At 38.0% G+C, this 20,040-nt stretch overlaps 1 protein-coding gene across 1 annotated transcript; it reads left to right on the plus strand.

Moving 5' to 3' along the window:
• Positions 1–1,485: 1,485 nt before the first annotated feature.
• On the plus strand, positions 1,486–9,864 carry LOC135101795 (uncharacterized). Its single transcript, XM_064006092.1, has 5 exons — positions 1,486–1,651; positions 6,069–6,122; positions 6,329–6,525; positions 7,202–7,357; positions 7,699–9,864. Exons 3-5 carry the CDS (start codon positions 6,330–6,332, stop codon positions 8,142–8,144), a joined length of 798 nt encoding a protein of 265 aa, XP_063862162.1. The 5' UTR covers positions 1,486–1,651; positions 6,069–6,122; position 6,329; the 3' UTR covers positions 8,145–9,864.
• The last annotated feature ends 10,176 nt before the right edge of the window (positions 9,865–20,040 follow it).

The following is a 20,040-nucleotide window of genomic DNA, read 5'->3' on the forward strand; positions in this document are numbered from 1 at the left end:
ACACTCTTCCGACACTCCACCATGTACTTAGGACCTTTAATCTGGAATTCTCTTCCTCAGAATATTAAGAATGCTCCCTCTCTCTACACTTTTAAAAACAAACTTAAGTGTCATCATTTAGATTCTTATTAATTCTTGTATGACAGATTGCCTTTTTCCCTCAATTAGACCTAACATCATCTTCCCTCTTTCTGTTCCTTATATAGCACTGTGTGTTGTATTGTATTTAATTTGCTCTACATTATATGTTTTTCTTTTCCTGTTTATATATTCATTTATTTATTTATTTATTGTTATTTTTTATCTCTGTTATTGTGTACTGATTTTGCTTTGTTTCTTTTAGTTTATATTCTACTTTCTTTATAAATTCTAGTTGTGTTCAGTAGTCTGTAATTTGTATGTTTAATATTTCATTGATTTTTCTCAACTATTATTACTTTTATCATTATTATTATTGTTTGTGATTATAATGATTTTTACTAATTTGTGCCTGAAAAGCATATGCTTATAAAAAGGCTGGCCTAATATTAATGTATACATAAAACATATTATGTACTGACTTTATTGGCTATTAATAAATGTTTAAATGTTTAAATGTTTAAGATATTAAAATCATGGACCCACACAATAACATCATTCTAATAATTTCTGACCCAGCCTTCTCTTTCTAGTGAGGCTAAGATTTGAGCAGTTACCTTGGAAAAAATGGCTGGGAACAAGAAAGTCTGAAAAGTAGTTTCTTAAATCTATACAACCCAATGGGCACGGCACGTGAATTCGATGTGGATTATTCATGGATTTCTGGTGAAATCTTGAGTACGCAAGTATTCACTAAATTTCCACGTCTTTTCCACATGGATAACTGGTTACCAGATTCACGTGAATAACTGGAAAAAGAAATCACGTGATTTCTTTAGTAATTTTATACACGCATAAATCTGGTACTTGAATTCACGTGATAATACATTACTAAAAATGGCATTCTGGGCGTTAATTATATGCTTTTGTTAACATTAAATTTAAAATAAAATAGTAAAAATAAGGTCAGTCCAGAACATTATACATCCACCTTGATTAATTTTAGTTGTTATATTTCATCTGTAGCCTACTAATGATAATCCATATATTCGCAACCTTCATACATATATATAGGCTACAAAATTTTGAGCTGCCCGCTAAATCAAATAGTCTACCCGGCCGCCAGGCAATGCACCATGCAGTCACTGAAACACGGAGATTAAATTGAGTATTCATCTCTCTCTCTCTCTCTCTCTCTCTCTCTCTCTCTCTCTCTCTCTCTCTCTCTCTCTGATGTATTTATTTTCTTTACATCAATAAATTATTTTAATTTGAATTTGAATTTTTCTCTATTGTTGTCCGTAAATGCTGGCAAACCACAAAGTAATCATATTATGTATTATGAAATAGATTTCAGGGTAGCATTGTTGGAATATATTAAGGAATTATCACCATAGTAAGCTAAAATAATAGGGCGAGGGAGTTTGCGCAACGCGCTGCTCGGATGGTCTGCCTTGTATGTGCCAGGCTGCCAGCCTCGGCCGTTGGCGCGAAAACTGTGGGAAAGACAGGGACAGTTCAGGAAGTCTCAGGCTGTTTTGGAGCCTTTCGTGGCTGTGCTAGCAAATAGCAGGTATGTAGTGATGTATTCAAGTGTGAGGATTACCTGTGGGCAAAGTGTAGGATGTCAGTGGAGTGTACAAGGAAAGGGAGAGCGTGATTGGAGAGAGTGTTGGACAAGAATTTTTAGGCGGCAGTGAATCTAGTCCTAGAGTGTTTCTTCATCTGCTCTAGGGGCTATGTGAGTTGCAGCGGCTGTGCGAGAAGACGCCTGTCTGCCCTACGTTAGTGATAGGTGTGCTCGTCACCTCTTATCCAGAGATGACCCTACCGGGGTGGAGTGGAGTGGGGTGGGGCCTGAGTGGAGTGGTTCTTACCTGGTTGGGCTCCCGAGGGAACCCCACAATGGCTAGCACGCCAGCCCGGAAATTTTTTAAAAGAACAGAGGACTATAAACTGAAGAAATGGCTGGAAAGTGTGCTATACACCCAAAGTATTTACAAACATCAAGGGATAGTCGGGTGCACATAACCTAACGCCACATATCACTCGCCTACCTGGCCGTCTTGCCACGGTTTTGGGGTAATGAACAACGCTTATTTATATTTGAATACATGGCCGAAGATCTTTTGTCATTAAGACACCCATTTATTAAACAGGTCTAACACCTCTACACTCGAGAACCCCGTAAAGTAAGATAAATATTAATTCAATTAATGCAATATCTTACCTTGTAATGGGGATAGAGACCCGGCGGGGACACTTATAGAAACCTTAACCATAATGTAAGACTCCAGTAAGGCAAACAAGGCCGTAGGTAAGGTAATCTTTTGGTGTAGCTAAAGTAAAATATTACCACTAAAACTAATGAATCCTAATCTAAAACAATCTAAAATAACCAATTTTTTTTTCATTTCCCCACCTAACCTAACCTAAAATAACCTAACCAAACCAAACCAAACCTAACCCACTAACCTAACCTGATTCGAAGTATTGGGGTGGTGGTGAGGGGCAAGTATTTTTTTTACGAACCAAAAAATTGCCAATTTATAAATAGCACATCGAAATCTATAAAAAGAAAGTAGTTTCAACCCGAAAATCCTAATCTGACCTCTGCTATAATAATTCTGCAAAATATTTTAGGCCAAGTATATACAAAGTTTAGATGATTGCCTTAATTATTGTTCACTAACCAAACCCAAGATTTCCTAAGCTAACCTAACCTAACCTTTCCAGAAATTACCTGCCAAAATGGAAGGAAGGGTTTGCCACCCCCTTCCTTGTTCAAGTAGTCATTATGGGTAAAAGTGTAGAGTCCTTTCTCGGCGTTATTACTGGTTTGTTTTTTTCCTCGTTTTCCCAGCACCAACAAACTTTAAGACGTGGCGGGAAGGCGGAGTTTTAGGGTGGAGGAAGCCACATAGGGCAAATTTGGCAAGACCCACAATTACCATGAGGGTTTTGATCCCTTCACTTCTCACTTGTGTGGTTATTAGTGATTTATGATGCGTTATTAATAATAAAATACAGAAATACACCTTATAGTACTACTAACATGATATACTGTTATGAATTTAGTGACAACGAAAATGTATATAGCTATGTATTTTTCTTTAACTGGGATGCATTATGCTAAAAATGCAGTGTTTGCAATTTCTTTATGGCATTTCTGCCAGAAACATCACTGGTATTATTTCTACTTCCCCATATGCATACTAAGCCTGTTAATATAGCTGCAGTAGTTTTCATGTGTGTAGTGGTAAAACCACTTTTGTCTGTAAATTATCAGTTACTGAATAGTAACTAGTTTTGAAGAGGTCAGATAGAATGTTTTCAAACTTAGGAAATTAATTTTACTAGGATGTGATGTGAAATTTGCACAGACAGACCATTAGTAACAATTAATTTCAGGAAGAGCGTATCCTGCTACTGTATGGGCTGGATCAACCTCAACTTGTAACTGGTGGTAGCTACTCCATCCATTAATTCTTTCCCTCTGTTGAGACAACTTAAAGTGAGTATGTATATATAATGTCTTATTGAATGTTCTATCTATGCATGATGTACTGCTTCAAATTTACTTTACGGACCTTTAAAGTCTGACTGATCACCTATATCACTGTCATACTGAAACTCTCTTCAGAAGGCAAATTTTTGCTACTTTGTGTTGTGTGTAATCATTGAGCTCGTTTGTGTTGTAGTATGTAATCTTTAAGCTACTCTGTGTTTTGTGTAAACTGCAGAACTACTTTAATTTGTTTTTGTGTACTCTAAACTAATATATTTCATTTGTTATCTTTCAGAGTACTAAACCACTACTCTAACTTCTATTTTTCCCTGACTTTTGATCACAGTCTCTTCTCAATTAATTATGTCTTACCATAAAAGATACAGGCAGATACAACGTGAGCTCAAGGAACTGTTGGTTAGTAGTAGTGAAGAGGAAGCTGACTGGGTTCATCAAAACACCAAAATTCCCAAACTTTACCATAATAACTCTGACCCATCTTTAAGCTTTTCTGACCAGGACAGTTGTGAAAGTACATCCTTATCCCCCTTGATAGTAACTGCACCAGAAGAATTAAGCACAGATGATGAGAGTCACCACCATATATCTGATTTGGCACTTGAAGAAGGATTAGCTTTATGGGCATCAAAAAATAACATTACACGCCAGGCAGCAAATGAATTATTGGAGCTGTTGAGGAATAATGGGCATAATCTACCTAAAGATTCACGCACTTTGATGGAAACTCCAAGGTATGTAGAGGTATTAGAAAAATGTGGAGGACACTATTATTATTTTGGGATTGGTTCATGTTTGCAAAATATATTGAAGACTCATCCAGCATTTGTAAAAGAAAATGATTCGGTTAAACTCAGTGTAAACATAGATGGTATTCCTTTACATAAATCAAGCAATGAACAGTTCTGGCCTATACTGATAAAGTTCAGCTGCTTTAAGCCAGCATTAGTTGCTCTGTATTGTGGAAAGACTAAACCAGATTCTATTGACAGTTTTTTGGAAGATTTTCTTCAAGAATATAAGCAACTTTCTGAAAATGGTTTAGTTTTTGAAGGGAAAAGACTGGCAGTAAGAATAGTTGCATTTATTTGTGATGCACCTGCATGCTCATTTATCAAATGCATAAAAGGGCACAATGGGTATTACTCATGTGAGAGATGTGAAATTAAAGGAACCTGGCAATCACATGTTCTTGTATTAGACTCTGCACAACCCTGTAATGAAAGATCTGATGAGAAATTCAATCAGGAACAGTACAGGGATTCTCATCAGTTAGGAAAAAGTCCTTTGATTCAGTATGGAATATCTTGCGTGAAAGGGTTTCCACTGGATTACATGCATATGATTTGCCTTGGTGTTACCAGAAGAATGCTACTTTTCCTCATAAGAGGTTCTAAGAAATGCAAACTCTCTCAGCTTCAAATAAGTTTAATTTCTTCTTCTTTAGAGAGTCTTTCCAACAAACTACCAAGTGAATTTGCTAGACAGCCACGATCACTAGCTGTAATTGATCGCTGGAAGGCCACCGAATTTAGACAGTATATATTATACACAAGTATTGTTGTCCTGAAAGATGTTGTTCCTATTATATACAAAAACAGTCTTTTGCTTACTGTGTCCTTATCAGTTTTATTGAATTCCAATGATGAAATACGAAATTCTTACTTACCATATGCAAGAGAATTACTTAAGTGTTTTGTACAACAGTGTCGAGATATATATATGGTCAAAGTTTTATTGTATATAATGTTCATAATCTTCTTCACTTGGTAGATGATGTAGAGAATTACCAGTGTTCCCTTAATGACATTTGTGCTTTCCCATACGAGAATGAACTTCACAAAATAAAGCAGTTAGTGAGGTCATCAAACAATCCAGTTTCTCAAGTTTTCAAAAGACTTGCAGAAAAGAAAATGTTTAATGAATCAAAAGTGACAGAAGCTAATCACAGAATATATATATCTACAAAATACAAAAATAATTGTTTCATGTTAAAAAATGAAGATTTTGTGTTCCTTAGGAAACTAAAAAATGATGTCTACTATGAATGTGATGTTCTTCGTCAAAGCCAAACTGAAAATTTTTTTACTGAACCATGCAATTCTAAACTCATTAACATTGTGTTTATGAAAAATAAGAGTAATTTAAAAAGAAAGTAATTCACTTAGAGCAGCTGCATAGAAAGGTGATAAAATTGCCATACAAAGATGGTGTTGTTTTAGTACCAGTTGTACATGACATTTCCAGTTAGGTGGGCAGTTGTACATGGTGTATTCTCATGACTGATATGTGTTTACTAAAGAGAAGTTAAGCAAAACGTTTCAGATCTGCAGGATTTTAGTCTTCATACACAAGTTGTATTTGTTATGTATCTCTCTTATGGCCATTGTTCTTTATCTCAAAACTGTTCATCTGCATCTTCACTCTCCTCTTCGTCTCCCTTGTGCCTTGTGTGCCAGTACAGCCCGGAGTGCTGCTCTTCGGCTTATGAAGAGGATTTTGTCAGGTTGAGACATGGGTAATTGTTTCTATACTACATTTAAAATATAGAAATTAGGTTTTTATTCTTGTCATATACCTATCTGAAGAGGTAAAACTGCCAACATGCCTAGCTTTTAAATATTGTATTATTCGTACTTGAATATCTTACTGCTGATGTTATTAATGAAACAAAATATGCAAAGCATGAACATAGCCCATTGATTAATTATATTTTATATTTAGAATGTGGAAACGAGCAGTTTGGTTGGAGGGTAAGAAAGAAGAAGAGGGTGTGGTGCCATCCAGCTGGGTATTAGAAGAGAACCAAACCTTGTTTTGGCCACAAGGAGTTAATGCTGAGAATGCCCTTCATAATCAGCAAGAACCAGACCCTGCATCATGGAGAAAGTTTATGTTGAAAAAAGTGAAGATCACTTCTGGTTGGTGTTTTACTATTATCTTGCTGTTATTGGATGACGTTCACTTTCATGTTTATTCACCTCAGAAATGCTCATTTTTGTTGCCTTTTAGCTGTACCTGATTGAGATAAATGTCACAAAAATTTAGGGCTGGTAATGAAATGTTTGGCGCCTGAGATGGGCAGTGGTCGAGGTATGCAATATATATATATATATATATATATATATATATATATATATATATATATATATATATATATATATATATATATATATATATATATGGGTTATGAACAAGATGTACTCAGTACCGTAACTTTATTTTGCGCTACGTTACGCCACTCAGACTTGATGGCATCTTCAGGCTAATATAAGAGGTATTGGTGTGGAATCTTATATTATAATATTTTAAGTATTTTGGTGTAATTGTAAATTTAATATGTATTTTATTCTATTAGACTGAAGATGCCAGCAGTCTGAGTGGCGAAACTTAGTGCAAAATAAAGTTATGGTACTGAGTACGTCTTGTTCATAACCCAAGTATTTCAAGAAACTTCATCAACGCTATATATATATATATATATATATATATATATATATATATATATATATATATATATATATATATATATATATATATATATATATATATATATATATATATATTTTTTTTTTTATTTTTTTTTTTCCCCCTCAGATAGTTTTCAAGAATGCGATACCTACCATCTGACATCTACGGTGGAGAGTTCTGAGAGCAACAGTGATCCTGATGAAGGTCTACTCATGAGAAAAAGGAGAAAACGTTGTAAGAAAAATCTGCCTGATGACTTTGTCAGCAGTGAAAACTTACATGGTAGGCATACCTGGTCATATTTGAAAACAATTTATGAAAGAAGAAAATCATAACAGTGAATACAACAGCAATACTATTGTTCATTAATAATTAGATTGACAAACTGAGAGAATTGAGAGGTGGGGGATAGCTGGGAAAACACAAAGTGGTTTGGTTAGCAAATTTCTTCAATCTCATTTTTGTCTACAAAGTGTCTGACTGTAAACATTTACAGGTGAAGGGTTTCCCCGGACTATTCACTGACTCCTTTTATTTGTCTTTGACAGCCCCCAACACCAAGCCCTTTCACAGTTTTTTTTTTTTTTTTCGTGTCTTTGTAATATGTAATGATTTTTCCACAGAAGCTGTCCACATGAAGCCAGCCTCACAGAAGCCACAGGTCACAACCTCTCAAGATAAGGTAGCTTCTGCTCCTTCACAGGTTGTACTTCCAACACCTCCTCCTAAGGTGTCTTTGGATATGCGGTCCACCAGAACCCATGGGATGATGGAGTGCAGTGCAACAAAAGATTCGGTATCCAGCAAGACATCCAAGTCATCTGACAACAGTGATGGCAGTGGCCAGCATGACAGGAGACATCATGACACGCCTTACCAAAAAAGAAACCATGATCGAGGTGACAATCTTGACCACCATGACAGGAGACACCATGACACACCTCACCGAAGAAGAAGCCATGACCAAGGTGACGTGCTTAAAAAGTTCTCAGATTCAAATGTGACAGAAATACAAATGATAGTTGCAGCAAAATTGCGTAATGCTCCAAAATTGAAAAATGAAAATTAGCTGATGTAAAATGGTACTTACAATCAGTTAAGATCTGCAAGAATGTTAAAACAAACCAATCTTTGTCTCATGCATGACCTTGGTGAAGTAAAGTATTTTCATACCAAGATGAACTGCAATAGCGCAGTGAAAAATCTAGTCATACCCACTGCCAACAGGAGTCTAACCCGGGTCTCTTGAGTGAGAGCCAGACAGCAAGACCACTACACCACTGTGGTGTAGGGGTCTTGCTGCCTGGCTCTCACTCAAGAGACCCGGGTTCGACTTCTGGTGGCAGTGGGTATGACTAGATAAAGTATTTTCATTTTGTATGTTACTAAAAAAATGCTGGTAAATTCATCTCATGACTGATTGTACACAGATGACCTTATATATTGTAACTATGTGTACATTTCCCTTCCTCCCTCTCTCTCTCTCTTAAAGAAGCTCTTTTTCTATCAGAATGACAAAATTTATTGATGTGTAAACAGTATAAGGGGGGATGTTAGAGAAGCTTAAGAATGAAAGAACCAGGACCGCCGAGAACCGAACCTCAGACAAGCTGTTCCCGCCACCACGCTAACCTGGTCCTGGTTCTTTCAACTTGTCGTTATGGGATTCAAGCTTAAGAATGGTTTTAAGATGTGGAGAGAGACTTACTGCTGTAAAATTTGAACCGATTGGGATATTACCTCATGATATTTATGTGAGATGATATTAATGATCTCAGATTATAAAAGCAAACTAGTATTATTAACAGTTATTTATTTTGTAATTTAGTAATAGATATAACATTTTAATTTATAATTTTGCTTTTGCCTACCACTTAGGTTCCCATGTATTTTTACGTAAATGAAAAAGTATGGAGCTACACAAGTATCAATTCACAAAATGCTTAATTTCATTGACAACTGTGGTCTGTATTGTTTTAAGCATATTGTGTACTTGTGGCAGGCCTGGTATTCTTTGCATATATTCCCCCTGGGGCTACATAGATACTAGAATGTAGCCCTCTCCATGTCGGCTGTGTGCCGTAAGAGGCGACTGATTCTGGCCCTGGGTGGGGATCTCTTTTACTAGCCCATAGCAGGTCTTTTTACCGCTTGACATATTTTCCCTTCTCATTTCCCTTTGCTTTCTGTCCATTTTCTTTTACGTTCTCTTACTTTTCCGAGTGGTGGGCTGACTCTTTGTCAGAGTGAGGGTTGGTGTCCTTTACTTCCCATAGCCATTTCTGTCTTTCTCTTGTTCTATATACCTCTACTGTTTAGGGTGACACTAGGCTGGGGATCTGCCCATTCTTCTCTACCTTTTATAGTCCCACTTGTGGCACATGCCCAGGGATAATGCTAGGCACAAGTGCCATGGGAACCCATTTATTGAGTCGTGGCCCGGGATGGTGGATGGTCACCCTCACAGTTCAAGGGTGGTTTCTGCTGTTCTGGACCATGGCATGGGGAGGTAATGCATAGGAGCAGGTGTCAGGCTATGGATGGATTGTGGCTAAACAAAGTTTTAATTTTTTGTATTACTGGGATCATCCATTTATATATTGCAGTTATTCTTCATTCAAGTCAGATATCTTGAAAGCCTTTATATATAAAAATGCAAGCACTAACTTTTTTTTTTTTTTCATAAAATATGGAAATTATTTTGGTTTTGATATTTTTACAAGGATGAAGATTATTAAATTTATGAAAAAGTGTAAGACTGAAGAATATATATATACACACTTTCTGTATTACTTGTATTTTTTACATGCCTACCTTGTATTCTGAAATTGCACAGTACTATGGTTGCATTCAACAAGTGTGAAGGCTGCATTATCGTGCTCTACCAGCCTGCCTGTCAACAATGTGCGGTCTCGTAAAGGATATGTTTCTGTTTATAATAGCCTATTTGACTATAGCTTACGTAAATGATACAGAAACATATACTGAGAGACTGGATGCACTGATGACATGCAGATTACCAGAGCACGATAATGCAGCCTTCAAACTTGTTGGAATCAACTACAAAAGCTCAGATAATTCACGGATAAATAAACACATGGATTATTCCACCAGATATTACCGTGTATTACACGTGAATTTGTACACGTGTATTCCACGTGTTCATTTTCACGTGAATTCGATTTTGCATTTTCCATCAAATATCCATGAGTAATCCACGTGCAGGATCCACGTGTATTCCACGTGAATTACGTGACATTTGCCCACTGGGAAGGAGATGCCATCACTGAAACACTTTAAACACTTTATTATGTCTGACCATACATATATACATATACAATAAATACTATTGTTCATATGATGAATGGGTGAATAAACAGCCCTTTCTTAAGCAAAGCTTTTTTGGGCAGCTTAAGCTTAAACTTACACTAAAAGTCTTAATAATAGCCGTATAAAAAGTATATATAAAGTAAATAAATGAAGGGAAAGAGAAAAAAGGGAAAGGATATTGTTAAGAGCAATTTATAATTATAAATTATTTCAGTATGAGAAGATAAGAAATCTTATATAATAAAACACACTGCCTGTCTGTGTGTATGTGTGTGTGTGTGTGTGTGTGTGTGTGTGTGTATGTGTGTGTGTGTGTATTTACCTAGTTGTATTTACCTAGTTGTATAGTACAGGGCCTGAGCCAAAGCTCAATTAGTCCTGTCTCCATACCCGAATTTGTCCAATTTCTCTTTAAACATGTGCACACTCTTTGCAGCAACCACCTCTTCTTTTAAGTTATTCCATATTTCAACCGTTCGATGCAGAAAGCTGTATTTCTTAATATCTCCCAAACAATGACTCTTCTTTAATTTCTTCATATGTCCCCTTGTACGTCTATCTCCTTCCTCCACTTTTACAACTAGGTCATCTCTGTCTATCTTCTCCATGCCATTTACTAATTTGAACATTGTTATCAGGTCTCCTCTTTCCCTTCTTTCTTGCAGTGTTGGTAATCCAATTTCTTCCAGTCTTTCCTTGTAAGTTAGGTCTTCCAATTCAGGTATCATTTTCGTAGCTGTTCTTTGTATTCTTTCCAATTTCCTTATATCTTTCTTCTTGTGTGGAGACCATAACACTGCTGCATATTCCAGTTTGGGGCGTATCATGTGTGTTATGATTTTCTTCATCATTTCTTTGTCTAGGTAATTAAATGCCACCCTGATATTTGCTAGCAAATTATATGTAGAGCCAAATATTCCATTGATGTGTTTTTCTAGTGATAGCGTGTCTTGAATTATTACTCCCAAGTCTTTTTCTTCTTTGCTCTTTGGTATTGTGATTCCTCCCATCTTATACTCCCATGAAGGTCTCCTTTTACTTCTTCCCATCTCCATTACATGGCACTTCTTTATATTGAATTCTAATTTCCATCGTTTACTCCATTCATAAATTCTATCAATATCCCTCTGTAGTTCCTCACAATCCTCTTGGTTCTTTATTACTTTCATCAATTTTGCATCATCTGCAAACATGTTAATGTAGCTATTTAAACCCACCGTTATATCATTTATATAGACTTGAAACATTATAGGTGCCAACACAGACCCTTGTGGTACTCCGCTTGTTACTTCGCACCAACTTGATTTATTACCTCTGATTACTGTGCTCATTTCCTTACCTTGGAGATAATCCTTCATCCACTTAAGTATTTTTCCTTTTAGCCCTCCTTGATGTTCCAGTTTCCATATGAGACTTTTATGTGGGACTGTATCAAAAGCTTTTTTCAGATCTAAATAGACTGCATCCACCCAACCATCTCTCTCTTGTAGTTTATCTATTACTCTTGTATAAAAGCTCAGTAAGTTTGTTACGCAAGATCTCTCTTTCCTGAAACCGAATTGTTTTTCTGTTATTATATTTTCTTGTTCAAGATATTGCACCCATCTGTTTTTAATGACTATTTCACAGAGTGTGTGTGTGTGTGTGTGTGTGTGTGTGTGTGTGTGTGTGTGTGTGTGTGTGTTTATTTATCTAATTGTATTTACCTAGTTGTATTGTACATGGCACAAGCCAAAGCTCATTTTGTCCTGTCTCCATAACCATATTTATCCAGTTTCTCTTTAAACATGTGTACACTGTTTGCCTTCAAATCATTCCAGATTTCAATAGTTCTATACAGGAAGCTGTATTTCTTGATGTTGCTTGAACATTCCCTCTTCTTTATTTTCTTCCCATGCTCCCTTGTCTCTCTCTCTCTCCCTCCTCCATCTGTGGTTATAAGTCATTTCTGCCTATTCTTTCTATATTGTTTACTAATTTGTACATTGTTATCAGGTCTCCTCTTTCTCTTCTGTCTTGTAGTGTTGGTAATCCCATCTCTTCAAGTCTTTCTTCAGAGCTCAATACTCAATTCTGGTACCATTTTCCTCACTATCCTCTGTATTCTTCCCAGTTTCCGTATATCTCTTCTTTTCTACATGGAGCCCAAACTACTGCTGCATATTCCAATTTAAGTTGTATCATGCTTGTTATAATTTTCTTCATCATTTTGTTATCTAAATAGTTAAACGCCACCCTAATGTTTGTTAACAAGTTGTATGTAGAGCAAATATCCCAGGTATCTTTCAGGTGATAATGTGTCCTGAATCATTACTCCTAAATCTTCTTCATTACTTTTCATAATTATTTCTCCTCCCATTTTGTATTTCCATAAAGGTCTCTTTTTACTTTTTCCTATTTCCAACACGTGGCATTTTCTGACATTAAATTCTAGTTTCCATCTTTGGCTCCATGCATGTATCTTGTCAATATCCTTTTGTAGCTCCTTGCAGTCATTTTCATCCCTTATTATTTTCATTATTTTTGCATCTTCAGCAAACAGGTTTATATAACTATTTTGAACCTCTGTCATATCATTAACATATATTTGAAACATAATAGGTGCCAACACAGATCCTTGCACTTGTCACTCCGTGCCAATTTGAATTATCATCATCATCATCATTTTCATTTAACACCCGCATTTTCCCGTTAGGGTGGGGTTGGATGGGTGATGACTGCTTTTCTCAAATGGCGATCTTGTACCATATGTTCTTCTAGTCCCAAGAAATTCATATCCTCTGTCACACACTCCACTTTTTCTTTGGCCTTCCCATTGGCCATCAGCCTCCAACCCTCACCTCCTTCACCTCGCTCAACACCCTTCCCTCTGCTCCTCTCACATGTCTGAACCATCTCAGTCTTCTTTTTCTCAGCTCAACAGAAAGGTCTTCAACTCCACACATCTCCGCCATGTCACTGCTAGACCTCCCATCTTGCCACCTCACTCCTGCCAAGTATCTCAGCATCCTGTGGTCACAGCTACATAGAATATCTGTAAGTCTGTTTGTCAGTGCCCATGTTTCTGCTCCATATAGAAGAGCAGATCTGACACAATCCCTGTATACCCTTCCCCTGATCCTCAGTTTTATGCTGTGGTAAGTTTTATGCTGTGTTTGTAAGGAGGCAGTAGATACCTGCAGAAATGATAATTACTCCCAGTGAGGTCTAAAGCACGGTTCAGTGGGTGCTGTGAACTTATCATTAAACCCAGCTGTGACCTCACTGAACGTTTTCCTTTGTGTCTCACAACACAAAGGAGCAGTCACAGCCTGCCCTCTAAAGACAACTCTCTTCCTCTGCACAAAACTACAAGCACCTAATAACACACACACCCTTCGCTCAAAAATTTTAAAATCATCATGGTGATTCCTACACCAGCCTCGGAGTCCCCATCTGGGGAGGGGACCATAAGTGTCCCCAGGTCAGACTGCCTTTCCGTTGACGACCCTAAGTGTCTTGACACCTCCCCTCAACTTTTTCTTCATTAACTTCTGCAACATTCGCAGTCTAAGATCTAATTTTCAATCTGTAGAACACCACCTCTCCTCTTCTAAACATCATTATCTTTTCCTCACTGAAACTCCGGTGTCTGAGGCAACTGACAGTAGCCCCTTTTCTCTATCCTCATTTTCGATCCAAAGCTGGATGCTGCATTTATGTGCGCAATGACTTAACCTGCTCTCGTGCCCACACTCTTGAATCTTTCGAGTTTTCCACCATCTGGCTACGATTACAGAGTCACTCTCAAACTAAATTTATCTGTGCTGTATACCTCTCACCTAACTCCTCTGACTATAAGAAATTCTTTGACTATTTAACTTCCAAAGTGGAGCACATTCTGACCCTCTTCCCTTTTGCAGAGATCTCCATTCTTGGAGACTTCAATGTTTACCACCAGCTTTGGCTTTCCTCTCCCTTCACTGACCATCCTGGTGAACAAGCCTTCAACTTTACTATCCTCCACGACCTATAGCAATTGGTGCAACACCCTACTCGTATTCCTGACCGTCTTGGAGATACGCCCAACATTCTTGACCTTTTCCTGACCTCTAATCCTTCTGCTTGTGCTGTCACCCTTTCTTCTCCGTTGGGCTCCTCTGATCACAATCTCATCTTTATCTTGTCCTATCGCTCCAATTCCTCCTCAGGATCCCCCTAAGTGAAGGTGCCTCTGGCATTTTGCCTCTGCTAGTTGGGGGGGACCTGAGGAGGTATTTTGCTGATTTTCCTTGGAATGACTACTGCTTCCATGTCAGAGACTCGTCTTTGTGTGCTGAGCGCATAACAGAGGTGATAGCGTTTGGCATGGAGGTGTACATTCCAGGCTTATAGACCTGATGGGGTCCCTCATATTGTTCTCCGAAACTGTGCCTCTGTGCTTGCACCTTGCCTAGTCAAACTCTTTCAGCTCTGTCTGTCAACATCTAGCTTTCCCTCTTGCTTGAAGTTTGCCTACATTCAGCCTGTTCCTAAAAAGGGTGACCGTTCTAATCCCTCAAACTACCATCTTATTGCTTTAATTTCCTGCCTATCTAAAGTTTTTGAATCTATCCTCAACAGGAAGATTCTTAAACATCCATCACTTCACAACCTTCTATCTGATTGCCAGTATGGGTTCTGTCAAGGCTGCTCTGCTGGTGATCTTCTGGCTTTCCTTACTGAGTCCTGGTCATCCTCTTTTAGAGATTTTGGTGAAACTTTTGCTGTTGCCTTGGACATATCAAAAGTTTTTGATAGAGTCTGGCACAAAGCTTTGATTTCCAAACTACCCTCCTACGGTTTCTATCCTTCTCTCTGTAACTTCATCTCAAGTTTCCTTTCTGACCATTCTATTGTTGCTGTGGTAGACGGTCACTGTTCTTCTCCTAAGCCTATTAACAGTGGTGTTCCTCAGGGTTCTGTCCTGTCACCCACTCTCTTCTTATCATTCATTAATGATCTTCTAAACCAGTGGTTCTCAAACTATGGGTCGCGAGATCAATTTTGATGGGTTGCAGGGACACAGGAACATTATCATGCTTTCAGTGTTTCAGTTTATTTCAGTTACTTAATTGAATTATTCTTCTTTAACCACAAATTACTTTTGTTATATATGTTCATCTTCCCCCCACCTCCCTCCTCCTATTTATTTTTTTCCAAAATAAAGTGTATATATCATTGTACATTTTCTTTCTCTTTACTTTACTCTGGGTTGTGAAGGAATGAAATGTTCCAAATAGGGTCGCTCATGAAAATGTTTGAGAACTACTGTTCTAAACCAAACTTCTTGTCCTATCCACTCCTATGCTGATGATACCACCCTGCACTTTTCCATGTCTTTTCATAGACGTCCAACCCTTCAGGAAATAAACATTTCACGCAGGGAAGCCACAGAATGCTTGATTTCTGATCTTTCTAAAATTTCTGATTGGGGCAGAGCAAACTTGGTATTGATCAATGCCTGAAAAACTCAATTCCTCCATCTATCAACTCAACACAACCTTCCAGACAACTATCCCCTCTTCTTCAATTACACTCAACTGTCCCCCCCTTCTACACTAAACATCCTTGGTCTGTTCTTTACTTATAATCTGAACTGGAAACTTTACATCTCATCTCTAGCTAAAACAGGTTCTATGAAGTTAGGCGTTCTGAGTCGTCTCCACCAGTTTTTCTCACTCCCCCAGCTGCTAATCCTGTACAGGGGTCTTATCTGTCCATGTGTGGAGTATGCCTCACATGTCTGGAGGGGTGGGTTCCAATCATACCGCTCTTCTAGACAGGGTTGAATCAAAAGCTTTTCGTCTCATCAATTCCTCTCCTCTAACTGACTGTCTTCAGCCTCTCTCTCTCATCACCGCAATGTTGCATCTCTAGCTGTCTTCTACTGCTATTTTCATGCTAACTGCTCTTCTGATCTTGCTAACTGCTAACTATCCCCTCTTCTTCAATTACACTCAACTGTCCCCCTCTTCTACACTAAACATCCTCAGTCTGTCCTTTACTTATAATCTGAACTGGAAACTTCATATCTCACCTCTAGCTAAAACAACTTCTCTGAAGTTAGGCGTTCTGTGATATCTCCACCAGTTTTTCTCATCCCCTCAGCTGCTAACTCTGTACAAGGGCCTTATCCGTTCATGTATGGAGTATACTTCACATGTCTGTGGGGGTTCCACTCTTACTGCTCTTCTAGACGGGGTGGAATCAAAAGCTTTTTGTCTCATCAACTCCTCTCCTCAAACTGACTGTCTTCAGCCTCTCTCTCATCGCTGCAATGTTGCATCTCTAGCTGTCTTCTACTGCTATTTTTCTGCTAACTGCTCTTCTGATCTTGCTAACTGCATGCCTCCTCTCCTCCCGCAGCCTCGCTGCACAAGACTTTCTTCTTTCTCTCACCCCTATTCTGTCCACCTCTCTAATGCAAGAGTTAACCAGTATTCTCAATTATTCATCCCTTTCTCTGGTAAACTTTGGAACTCCCTGCCTGCTTCTGTATTTCCACCTTCCTATGACTTGAATTCCTTCAAGAGGGAGGTTTCAAGACATTTATCCTTCAATATTTGACTACCGCTTTGGACCCGTTTTATGGGACTGGCATTTCAGTGGGCATTTTTTTTTATTGGATTTTTGTTGCCCTTGGTCAGTGTCCCTCCTACAAAAAAAAAAAAAAAAAAACTGGCAGTTTCTTGCCATCTTCCCTATGCAGCTGCTACTCTCGCCCTTACTGCTCTCTCTACACCCACTTCACAGTCCAACATATCTCCCAAGTAGCAGAACTGTTGTACCTCCTCCAACACACCTCCATTCACCTCCAATCTGACATCCTCTTCATCACCACTGCCACCACCACCATTCTCCTCCTTCACACATCTTGGACATATAAAGTTCTGCGCCCCTCTGAGATTCCTCAGACCTGAGCATCATTGGTGACACCATTTATTACACCTAGTACACAACACTGAGTTTGGTCCCACTTCTCTTCCACAACATCCACATGGCCATTTTCCTGACTGAATTCTTTCTATAGCTTCATTTCCGGTCACCTTTAGTTTTGTCTTCTCCATGTTTATTTTCAGTCCCCTCTGCTCCATTCCCTCCTTCCACCTATTAAACATGTCAGTCACTTCCCTTGATTCTGCTGTCAATACCAAATCATCAGCATAGAGTAGCTCCCACAGGCCATCTCCTCTTGCCAGTTTAGTAGCTTCCTCCATTGCTGTGATAAAGAGTAGTGGACTAAGAGCTGATCCCTGGTGTACTCTCACTCTTATGTCAAAGTCCCTTGATGTTCCTGCCAATGTTTTCACCCTTGATCTTGATTCCACATACAGAGGCATGACTGCAGTCACGAGCCTTTCGGGCACTTTTTGTCTCCTTAGTGCCCACTCAATTGCTCTCCTTGGCACTCTGTCAAATGCCTTCTCTAGATCAACAAATAGCTTCTTCCTTTCACTGAGCTTCTTCTGTATTTGCCTCATTATAAAAATTGCATCTGTTGTCGATCTTCCTGGGCAAAACCCAAACTGTTGACCGTCCACTTTTATCAGTTTCCTCAGCCTCTCCTCCAATACCTTTACAAACAGTTTCATTCCATGTTCCAATAGTCTAATTCCTCTATATTTTCCGCACTCCAAGCCATCTCCTTTTCCTTTATAGATTGGCACTGTTATACTATTTTTCCAGTCATCAAGAATGTCTCCCTTGTCAATTATGCCTCTAAACATCCTTGTTAATTCTCTTATAACACCCACTTTCTTCATTAGGTCACTGGTGATTCCTGTTGGACCAGGCACTTTTCCACTTTTCATTCCTTTCAATGCTCTGTTCACCTCTTCCTCCGAGAGATCCCATTTGAATTTGTCTCCGATTACTGTTCTCATTTCCCTCCCTTATAAATAATTCTCCATCCATCTCAATGTTGCTCTCTTTAGTTCTCCTCCATTCTCTAGCTTCCACATAAGGCTTTTGTGGAGAACTTTATTGAATGCTTTTTCAAGATCCAGGTATACTGCATCAACTCATCTGTCCCTCTCTTGCACTCCATCTACTGCTCTTGTATAGAAGCTCAGTAGATTTGTGACACAGGATCTCCCTTTCCTGAATCCAAATTGCTGTTTTGTAATTATCTTTTCATCTAGATATTGCACCCATCTGTCTTTAATTACAATCCCACAAAGCTTGCTTACAATACTTGTTAGTGACACCAGTCTATAATTTAATGGTTCCGTTTTACTTCTCCCTTTGTATATTGGCACTATGTTAGCTCTTTTCCATTCCCTTGGTACTTTTCCTTCTTTCAATGAGCTGTTAATTATATCCCATATGGTTTCCTCCATTTGTTCTCTGCATTCTTTAAATATCCCTCCATTTACTTGATCTGGTCCCATAGCTTTTCTAACATCCAGCTCTTCCTGCAATTTCTTGATTTCTTGTCTTTTTACTTGTATCTCCTGTATTCCCTCATTCTGTGATACCACTTTTGGTGCCAGAAATTTGGTTTCTTTGGAAACACAGATTGAAAACTCTCATTCATTAGTTCACTCATCTCCTCAGTAGTTTCATAAATTTTTCCTTCCCTTTTTAACTTGTTTATGTCATCCCTGTGTTTCATTTTTCCATTTATGTATCTGTAGAGGAGTTTGGATTCTTCCTTGGATTTTCTTACTATGTCACTTTCAAAGTTTTTTTTTCTTTTCTTATTATACTACATTAATTCCTTAACTTTCTATATTCTTCTCTAGCATTGCTTTTCAGTTGTCTCATTATTTTCTTCCATGCCCTGTCCTTTTTCTTTTTTGCTTCTACACACTTAGCATTATACCATTCATGTTTCCTGATTTTCACTTTATAACTTGGCACAAACTGTAGCATCCCCTCTCTATACTTGCTCAAAAATATCTCATATTTTTCTTGCACTACTTTACCTTCAAATAGATCTTTCCAGTTAATTTTTCCATAAAATTTATTAAGTTCTGCAAAGTTTGCCTTAGCATAGTTCTGTCTTCCATTCTGTATTGTTTTTTCCTGTGCAACACTTTTTCCTCCTGTAGTACTATTTCTATTATCACTTTATCACTTCTTCCCATTGAACTGAGACAATGTATACTTGCTCTACTTTCTGGAATTTTTTGTAAACACCAAGTCCAACTGTGATGGTTCTTCTTCCCCTCTACATCTTGTAGGCTTGTTCACCCATTGTCTCATTGTATTCACCATCATGGTTTGCATAAGTTCTAAATTCCATAGCCTGACATTTTCTTTTATTTCCATCTCCTCTCAGTTAATTCCTTTAGTGTTGAAGTCACTTACTAAGAGGACTTTGTTACTTTTCCTTATCATCTCCTCTATTCTATTTCTTGTTTCTAGTTGTATACTTTTAAATTTATTGGTCTCCCATGCATTATTTTTTGGTGGTATGCAAGTCACAATGATTTTAATATTTTTTTAATTTCCTTTGATCTTAATCACAACACTCAATGTTCCTGCCATTCCATCACCATATTCCACTTCCTCAACAACAATATCTTTTACCAATATCATCAATCCTCGTCCTCCTTTTCCTTTTCTGTCTCTTCTCTATGTGCTCTATCCTTCCTTTGCAAATTACAGTT

Source organism: Scylla paramamosain, chromosome 1, assembly GCF_035594125.1.
Source record: "Scylla paramamosain isolate STU-SP2022 chromosome 1, ASM3559412v1, whole genome shotgun sequence".
NCBI lineage: Eukaryota > Metazoa > Arthropoda > Malacostraca > Decapoda > Portunidae > Scylla > Scylla paramamosain.